This window comes from Argopecten irradians, unplaced genomic scaffold (assembly GCF_041381155.1).
Source record: "Argopecten irradians isolate NY unplaced genomic scaffold, Ai_NY scaffold_0456, whole genome shotgun sequence".
NCBI classification, from domain to species: Eukaryota; Metazoa; Mollusca; class Bivalvia; order Pectinida; family Pectinidae; genus Argopecten; species Argopecten irradians.
The window spans coordinates 37,914-48,473 of record NW_027187923.1 but is presented as its reverse complement, the minus strand read 5'-3'; the positions used below and the strand labels follow the sequence as shown (position 1 = coordinate 48,473).

General features: G+C 36.4%; 1 protein-coding gene across 1 annotated transcript in view; it reads right to left on the bottom strand.

Moving 5' to 3' along the window:
* Positions 1-448: 448 nt before the first annotated feature.
* Positions 449-10,560, bottom strand: part of LOC138312754 (uncharacterized) — a 35,091-nt gene continuing 24,979 nt past the window's right edge. Inside the window, exons 5-7 of the mRNA XM_069253519.1 lie at positions 6,317-6,494; positions 3,626-3,819; positions 449-797 (exon numbers count right to left, since the gene is read on the bottom strand). Of these exons, the coding sequence (XP_069109620.1) occupies positions 449-797; positions 3,626-3,819; positions 6,317-6,494 (721 nt within the window). The remainder of the gene's footprint in view (positions 798-3,625; positions 3,820-6,316; positions 6,495-10,560) is intronic.

Sequence of the window (10,560 nt, the reverse complement as noted above, 5' to 3'; positions counted from 1 at the left end):
CAGAACATTTTCAGAGAAACATATTTATATCACAAATAGATTATAAGCTTTGAGATATCAAAAGTTGTATCTAAAGAATACTTTACAATGATCATGACGTGGAGAAACCTTACTATATAAAATAATACGATATATTCAATTCACCTACCCTGCTGTGCAAGAACAGTCAGCAGAATGCACTTTCCCGGAAACTTTAGACAGACAAAGCCACACTGTATGGTCCGGGTTGTCTTTTCTATAAGACGTTGGGATTGAAGGGATTACTTTACATCTCACTACGCAGTGACTGCATGAATCAGAAACCGGGTTGTACTCAATACAATGTACGTGTCGATCTTCATAATACACTCATGATCTTTAGCTGACGTTTAGACCTCATAGTCAACACAAAGTAGTTTTATAAATTTTCACAATCTTTTTACATTGGAATATCATTATCCCCCTCCGTTTACATCTGGACAGTCCATTTAGTCAGTTTAACTGGGTCGGGAATACGTTCTCCTAATGGCGTAGTGAGCTTGCCATCACGTCGTTTTTCACACTTTATAGCATCCCTTTCAGGAAAGTCCCTGTGGCCTTGTGCTCCTATTCTTAACTTACCTACACCAATTGCTCGTTTTAAAAGTTCTGACTTATTACCAGTTACATAATGCCCATTTCGTCTCAGAAACTTTTTCAATTCAGGGACATTCAGCCGGCTCAAATCCCTATCGGTCGGGTGTTTAACTTCAGATGCTGCCATATTGTTTACATTGGTGACCGCCGATACGTCCCGGGAGTAGAAAAGCGGAACAGCGCTCGCAAAGTTTAAAAGGTAATTGTTGATAGAATAATCATGCGAATGCGATTTTTGAGTAGAATGTGTTTCACATATTTAAAATACATGGTAGATTATTTTTAATAATGTGTTTTGTGACACAACGCAGGTATATCTCTGAACATTTGTTCTGTTCTCTTTTTAAATATAATCTTTGTATTTTTCATGTATAGGATGACCTGTTCTTGTTTATGTTTTCAATGTAGACTATTAGAAATATTTACAAACAATGTTTCTGAACAGTTTTGTACATATAGTAATATTGTTCTATTTTATACTTCTAAATTATAAATGAATTATAATTTGTTTTGGTTAATATCACTTATATATTATTTAGATTTCAATTATCAATTGTAAAGCTTCTAAAAGAGTTCAATAATTTCTTATCAAACATGTAATCATTACCTTAAGCAGCCTTCGTCCTAAATCTCTCAATGCCAATCTATATGTTAATTTTCCCCGTGTACATGTACATTATTATTCTCTTGTTGTATCTTAGTCTGCGGTGTGATTTTGTTTATTGACACTTACGAACTTGACGAATAAAGAGAATCATCGATTTGAAAGGCTGTCTCCATTATATTTAAAAAAAAAAACCAACAACAACAAAAAATTATATAAAATATGTGTGTAGGATGACTTTTATTAAGTTAGATTCAGCAAAATCATATCTCGACCTGTATTCGACATACTAACTTTCAAAGAGTTCACATTATGGAAAAAATCACAGAAGATTTAATCGATATGTTATGTACACGTATACTTATATAGTTGAATAAATCTTCCAACTACGCATGCGGGCCTGTAATGGTTTTGATGTACAGCAGTTTGGTCGGTGTTTAATGGGATATTCCTTTCTTTATACAAGTAAGGACACCTCGGATATTTGAATAGCCGATATTTTCATCAGGATGTAAGATCTATCATTCAGCACAGATTGGTAGAACAAAAATCTAATATTATAGGTACTTGCATATGATCACTATGTATTTAATATGCATATGATCATTATATATCAACCATTGTTTTTAAGGATGTTGGTGGACATTTTACTTTTACGGGACCTAGTTACCGCTGTTGATATATGTGGGTATGAAAATAATGCAGTCTTGCCAAAATCGCGTTTCATTTACGTCCCTTTACACGGATCTGTTCACGTCAAAATCCTAACCAGAAAAATACCTTAACTGTTTTTATTCTACATAGCATATCCAGAAATTAATATGTAAATATATATCATTTTTCACATTGAAATGCATTGATATGTCCAGTTGAACCACTAGAGCATTGATCAATAATACTTCTTCAATATATCAGTTGATTTCATCGTAACTATGGTTACAGTGAACTGCGTTCAAGCGTCTGGATTAGACTCCTCCCTCAAATGTTGTAATCATTCTGTTTATACTACAGCCTAGGCAATCTCTGGGAAGCTGCCCCGATGGTTAGGAGACTCCGATGTTGTTGTACCCCGCCAAACCCTGTTGACTTCAAGAAACTAATTGATTCTGACTTGGTCCACACCTCTTGTACCAAAAGATTTGTTGAGCATACATCTTGGAGATAACAGGTTTCAAACCTGTTTTTTTAATCAACCTCTTATATCCATATGACAATTGTATATCTCTACACAACGTAATGACAAAAATCACTATAAACACATCTCACCATGACGCGACACAAACACGAGGTCTCATACTCTGCAACCTATTAGCTCAAAAAAGATAAGCTATGTCATTGTTTAGGGGTTACATTGGCAAAAACAGATTAGGGGGGGGGGGGCGGTCGGTAGGTAGCGCATATCTGTTTTTATATATATCGTATTACTTTTTTTTTGTCAATTTCAGATGCAGCAATAGTCGGTCATGTACTTACTAAAGCCAGATTCTATAAGATCTCCATATTTATCAATATAAAACGGGGAAACATACATTTAATTGTTCTTTACGCATTGCACTCATTATTTAACATTGAATAATTGGATAATCTTCTACTCAAATAACAAGGTATAACATCTTAGATCGACGCTCATGCGTAAAAACATCTATACTATAGGAGTATCCTTTAGGTACAAAACAATTATGTCGGTGGGGAAAAAAACTAAGGTCGTCGGGTAACACTAAACACAACACATTTTTTGTCTGATGTAGATGTTTCATCTGGATAAACAGACATCGCAACTTCTAATTATAATTGTTATGTTGCTTAACGTTGTAAAGAATGTTTCAAACAGTATGCTTATTAGATTTCTGATTTCAAACCTATTGATAAGTTGTGTCTAAAAACATCTCTTATCGTAGTTCTATAAAGCATAAATTTCCGATACTGTTTGCGAGGCGTGCTATATACATGAATCATGTATAAAGAGTAATCGACTCACTAGCTCATGTCAAGGAATTCTAAATTCATAGTATTATCGAAGTTAAGATACCAAATTTCAACTCCACTTTAACTAGCTGTGACTATGGTATATGTACATGTAGGTCATGATTATAATACATGCATGTAATTCTGTTTTTATTTTACGATGTTGTAATACCAAATTGTTGCGGTATTAATGATTGAAATTGCATAAGTTTTTGAATGTGTAACAGCTATATTACAGGTAAACTCCGCCATCAGTTTAGATTATCGCATACGACTGGTTTGAAACTTTTCACGTGATTTGTGGTTTGAAACGATCCAAAAGGCAATTCCGGACGCTTGAACGCATTTCACTGTAGAAAGGCATTACACGTGAAAGATATTACAGATCAGAGAATATGCTCATTCACACAGAAAATATGAATAAACATTACATGTACTTACATCAGCTGATCCATACTCATGTCCAGCAAGGACCGCGCCCCCCTACAGCCGCTATGCCAACTACTGCGCCGACCAGCAATACCTGGACCTGCTACTGCTGCGCCAAATACGAGTTTTGTTATGCCAGCGCCAGCTAAGCCGCCTACACCAGCAGATGCCAATCCCATCCCTGCCTTCTGTGTAGATGTGAGTGTCTACGAAAATGAAATATCCCGCAGTTCATTTCTGCTACATGTATTTTTTAAGCTTTGTCACAGGGGTCAAATAGTCTTAAATCTTTAAACGGATTCTTGAGAATAACTTCATCCAAGCATGTTGCACGCCCAATATAAGAACCCTCAGAATTTCGGTTCTTGAGAAGAAGTCGTTGAAAGATTTTAGCCTATTTGACCCCTGTCATTCATTTGAACAAACTTGGTAGCCCTTTATCCTAGCATGCTGCAGAGCCAATATGAGTATCATTGGCCTTTTGGTCATTTAAAGATTTAAGACTTTTCGACCCCTCTGACCTTGAATGAAGATCAACGTTATTATTTGAACAAATTTGATAGCCATTCATCCAGCATGTCACAGGCCTCTAGGTGTCTTAGTTATTCACAAGAAGTTGTTTAAACCAGATCAGCCTATTTGACCCCTGTGACATAAAAATGAACGTCAAGGTCATTCATTTGAACAAACTTGGTAGCCCTTCATCCCAGCATACTACAGACCCAATATGAGAATCCTAGATCTTTTGGGTCTTGAGAAGAAGATGTTTGAAGATTTAGGCTTGTTTGATCCCTTGACCTTGAATGAAAGTCAAGGTCATTCATTTGAATAAGCTAGGTAGCCCTTCACCCCAGCGTGTTGCAGGACAAATATGAGAACCCTGAGCATTTCTGTTTGAAAAGAAGTCGTTTAAAGATTTTAGCCTATTTGACCCCTGTGACCTTGAATGAAGGTCAAGGTCATTCATTTGAACAACTTGGTAGCCCTTCATCCCAGCATGCAACAGGCCAAATATCAGTACCCTGGGCCTTTCGATTATTGAGAAGAAGTTGTTTGAATAAAAGTTACGCATCAGGGCGCACGACGACAGACGGTGCATGATGACAATAGGTCATCCTGACCCTTCGGGTCAGATGTCCTAAAAACTGTTGGTAAAACAAAAAAAAAAGTTTACGTTAGCACACATGTGACAATATTCGTTCACAGAGATAGTCTGTTTTGGTTTGTTATCGGTGTAATGTATCTCTCTTTATCAATTCCATTCCACTCTGACCAATGGAAAAATCGGAGCAATTGTTATAAATAAGAGCGTAAATGACATTTTTTATATACAATTCATATTAGTTTGAACTTTTTACAGTCTGTATTAACATCACATGTTTTGCAACACTTTTGCATACATTTAATGACAGAAGTATCTTGAGATCAAATTGAATCAAATTTTGATGCACAAATTAAATACGTTAAAGGTTTTTAGGTTGACTCTTACAATTTATAATTTTGTTTTAGATAATATGGATTTCATTCTGTCTCTATTTGTCATGTTATCTTTACAAACGTTTACAATTGGAAAAATGTTGTAGCTAGTAGGATCAAAAGTACTAACAAAAGGTATTATATTGCTCGATTCCACTTTGTTGTCCTTAAATGAAAAGGTCCTTCTTTCTTTTCTCTTTCAACTCCGCATTCTATAACTTTTTTGTTTATAGTGCTGTTTGCGCAGACAAAGAAAAATGCTATGTACATGTAAGCGTTTAAATAAAATAGTTATATCACGTACAATTGCGATTAGACGGGACGCTAACGGGATATATATATTTGCAATTAAAACATGACTATAAACGGTGTATATAACAACAGTGATAGATAATAACCATGGAATATCGAGGATGGTAATAAGAATATTTATTTTGTTGATCAAGCATACTCTATAACTCCAAATATGAATTTTCATAACATACACTTCACGGAAAAACTCTACATAAGCATTGTGACGTTTCAAATAAGAAGCAAGGTTTGAGCAGCATCTTAAAGCTAAGTTAAATAACAAGCATTTGAAATTAAAAAAAATAGATATTGAAACATTGTTTGTGAGACATCTTCTAGTTATGACATTGCGTATCCAAGGAAGTGGCAACTACTTTTCTTTTTGTTCTGCTTAGTTATTTGCACTGGCCGACCCCCTATATAAAGCACGGGACTTGACACACATGCGTCATTCTAAACATCACTGAGCACACTGTGAACGTAATATATATTACGTTCATCAAAGATTGAGGCCGGAGAAATCGGTAAATTCCGGTTTTTGGCTGATGTTGATGGTTTAATATGACGTTAAAAGTTTTTCATTGCAATTCGAAGGAAGAGTTTAACCTGCTGTATCTGAAAATCATACCGGTTTACACTGAAAGTGAATACTTTTTACGCAAATATATAATAATGTATAATTTTTGCGCCTTGCCTGCCTGTAGATCATTGATAGCAATAAGAATACATATAGGAAAAAAGAAACATGCCTCTTTAGAATAAAATAACTCGATCGAGTGTAATTCTAAACAAAAATCTAAGAGTAGCGTTTGAAAGATCCTATCTTATTTAAGATGGCTTTGTAGATTTAATTTAGACGAAGAATCCAACTGTTTCAAATTATATCAAAATGTTATCGTCAATTTAATTCAATATATTAAAGAAGGCATAACTTACCCCAAACTTCTTTCCAGCGCAATATGCACCGTACAGAATGGCGGCTCCTATTACGAGACCGGCTACTATGCATGCAGGACTGCCCATGGCGAGTTCCTTTGCAACATGGTCACACATGCTCCGGATAACCGGATCGGCTACTTCTTTTCCAATCTTCATCCATTCGTTGTAATCAATGCTACAGAAATTTATAAAGTTACGCAGACTGTAAGGTATTAAAAAGATTCTTATGCGGAAAAAGTATAATTTAGCTATTCTAGGTACTGTTTTATGAATAAATTATCAAGATAGAAAATTTTAATTCCAAAATGGCTATCACAAAATCAGGTAAAGTTAATACGTGAAATTAATTAGAATAATCCGAAAATACACCTTAATTTGCTGGTTCTTGATATTTGACTCTACACTACTGCGGAATGTATACATGTATGGAGATATAATTTCTCTGTGTTGTTATATTGTTACAAAGGGGTTTCGTGATAGTCATCTTATTAATTTCCAAATATACTTTATTAATTAAAGAGTGTCCTTGATCTCTAAATAATGTTTCCGAAAGTAAAGTTGGACACAAAACAATGAACTGTGTTTTCTAAAACGAGAAGTATCGCTGCATAAAGATTTGTTTAAAGATTGCCATCTTGATTTTCAAGATGGCGACCGTCCTATAATTCTTTTGAAATGACACTATATAAAAAAGTCATGAAGCTTTCAAACACTCGTATAAAAAATGAATTATGGTCATTTTATTTGCTTATCCGCCTGACTATATCTCTCTTAGTCTCTTTAATATTCAAACTCATGATCAAAATTAGCGTGGAAAACAACATTTTCTCGATATGCATTTTTGATCACTACCGCATTAATGCTTGTCGATATGACATTTCAACATCTCAACCATGTTATCTTTACAACAAAAATATAACAACAAACTCTTGTATTAATGTATAATATCGACTTTAGTTTATTGACTTCACATCTAAATCTGTGTCTTGATATTTCATGTTTACAACAAGTTGTGGCATTACATTGGCGATATTAAATGACAATATGTTTAGCCAGATCTTGTCAATACCAGGTATGCCAAAAATGACATTCTACAAAGTAGCAGCCATATACATTCCAGTAACATTTTAAGGTTTGATGAATAAATGTATCAAATGGAATGAAGAAAAATGTTACATTATCAATTCATGTTTAATTAAGATTTGTCAGAAAAATGTGTTTGCATGTTTTATATCTATAACCACATATTATACAATTACCGACCTATTTTCAGGTTGAAGCGGTTAGTTATCAACCCGAGTAAGTGATATATCACGAAGCCGGAGGCCGAGGATTATATCGTTTTCGAGGGTTGATAACTCACCGTATCAACCTGAAAATAGGTCGATAATTGTTTTATTATATGACATTTATAGGATATTAACCCGGCTCTTAAAAAGACTTAACTATAATAAACATGATGATATTTGCAAATCTTCTTTTTATAAAAGTAGTTTATCCATTACATGTAGTATATGGTAAATATCCAAATGCTTCTTGCTAGACTGGTGGAACCGGTATATTTTACCGCTGCATCACCTGCCCGTCTGGCTTTCTCTAACGTTTTCCATAAATTGAAGTTTGCAGTTGATCACCGTTGACGGCAGTAAACTTGCTGCCTTCCGCCATATATGTTGTCGACTATAATAATGACGTCATAATAGATTATTCCGACGTCATTGAAACTCCCGTTACGCTATATTTGGGTACGAAGCGATTATGTAAATTATGACGTCACATCAAAAGGGAGTTTTCCTCGATCTATTTTTGACACAGGTTACTGGACTCGCGAGAGGTATCTGGACTGAGTCCAGTAACCTCGCGTGCATTTCGCCGACGAGTTCGGGGTCGATATCGCAGTTGATGAATACTTTTGAGAAACGTTTCGGCCAATCAAAATACAACAAAGACACCAGTCATATAACAAATATATATAAACATTGGTAATCAGCTGAATTTTTCGTCAGTATAAAATATATGACACATATACTTTGAATATAAGCAGCGACTGATTTAAAACTCCATTTCATTTTTGAACGGAACATTTGCCCATTTGGGGGTTGTTATTTTGTCTCTTGACTGAACGTAAGTAGTGCTCCGTTAGCTATAGGGAACAACCAACTAAATGAAAAAAAAACACCTTCGAAATGGTCCCTGTGTATACAAGATTGAGCCCAGGATAGACCTTTGACCCGGCCACTGATTAATTATGAATTACAAAAGTAAAAATGTTTTCTGACAGGTACTTATTCCTAGATAAGCATGGTATGAATTTGGAGATTCAGATTGAAATTTAAGTTAAAAATATCAATATTGATAATTAATAGGTAAAAAACATTAGAATTTCCTGAGTTTTCAGTGCCGCATGCACCCCATTTCAAAATGGCTACCCTGGTGACAGTCTGAGCTGAAGGACCCCCTCTTTTTATCTATCTATTGTAAAATGAGAGTGTATACTTTAAGTATAGAACATAGTGGCTCAACGGAATTTAACAGTGTTAGAAGTAGATGCCAAAACGTTAACACTGTGGTCTATGCAAAAACATTTAGTTGGTTGTTCTCTATATCGAATGCATCGGAAGTAGAACTGTCGGACACCGGAGTTGAGGGAGTTCTTTGATACAAAGGTAAGTCCCCAGATTTTGATAGTGCACGTGACACAGACATCATGGATGCTTTTTATTTAAATATGAACAGTAAGTTAATGCCACACAGCTTAGAGTCAGGTAATCTGCACGGCTGTAGACTTTGGACAGGTGCTTTGACATCAGGTGGGTACAGTAGATTTGCAGTACGGTGCCCCACAGGAGAGAGAACTGATGACCGAGTTCTCAGGGTGGTTTGCATGGTACAGTTTAGGTGGACCCGGGGTACCTTTCCAAGTCGTGATGTATCAGGTAGGAAACTTGAGGACCTTTGCCATCAGAAAACTTGTATTAATCCTGCACACCTGCATGTTGTGACACATGAGACGAATCAAACCAGGAATCACCGTGTAGGACAGGGGCACTGTTCGAATGACCATGTGCCTGCATGTCTTATTTAGATATCAGGTTAGTTTAGTTAGGATTTATCCTTTTGATTTGCTTTTAAGATCTTAATAGTTGGTTACTGACATACATATTCTCGTTGACCTTGCAGTCATGGAGTTGATATAATTTTCTCCGCTTTTCGGCTCGCTTTTATTTACAGGTAAGGGACTGTGTTTTTTCTTTCCAGTATAGGTAATGTTTTGGTCATTTTCCAGGTACCTGGCATCAGAACTGGCCTTAGAGATTGGTGACCTGACCCTATAGCCTCACATAGTTTGCTGATGGAATCTCCGAGGTTCATGGTTGATGCAGTGTATAGCGTTATGAGCTCGACCAGTGAAGTTCCGGATGGTTGAAGTTCATACTCCTAGGTAAGGTGTGTTGAGGTTGTGCGTTGTCTTGGTAATGATGTCGTTTCCAATGCGCAGGTCTAGACACTCATCATTTATGTTGTCTTTTGTTTTATTCCTTTGGCAATTTTAAAGTCGCTGTCCATGTAAGAGACTTTCTTTTATATGAAGTGTGTATCCCTCTGTAACACAGCTTAATGGCCTCACGTGCACGTCGCGCTGATGTCTGTAGTTGTTCCGTGTTACCAGTATGTAATTTATACATTGCGGACATCTCTATCTCTGCCTGGCATCTGTTGGCGAGGTCTGCTGAAAATATGTTTTTTTTTCTGTTTTTCTATCTCGGGTCTTGTAGTGTCCGGCATCATGGGTGTTAGAGACGCTAGTTTTCTTAATGATTTTCTCTGTTTCTAGCGACTTGCGTGGTATCCAGAAAATGACGTGGCTGTGTCGATGAGCGTCCACTCTAAAACAGTTCCTCCACAGCCTTGTATGCCTTTGTGTCGTAGTCGGTCACCAGCTTATCGACATCAAATCTGTTCTTCAAGATGTCTTCCAGGATCTCCCGACTCCAAGCTCGCTCGTTACCAATGGAGGAGCCTATAGGTAGGCTACCCTTACAGGTGGACTGATGCTCATTTTCACAGGTGGGTTGGATGTTGCACAATTAACTTTGTATTGCCATAGCAACAATGTCTTTATCCATTGTGATTGTTTCGGCAGCAAGCTGTACACACTGAGTTCCGGCCTTGAATGGCGTGTGACCTCCTCCATAATATAGGGCGTTGTTGTATGTCCCATCCACGGCAAGTTCGATCAG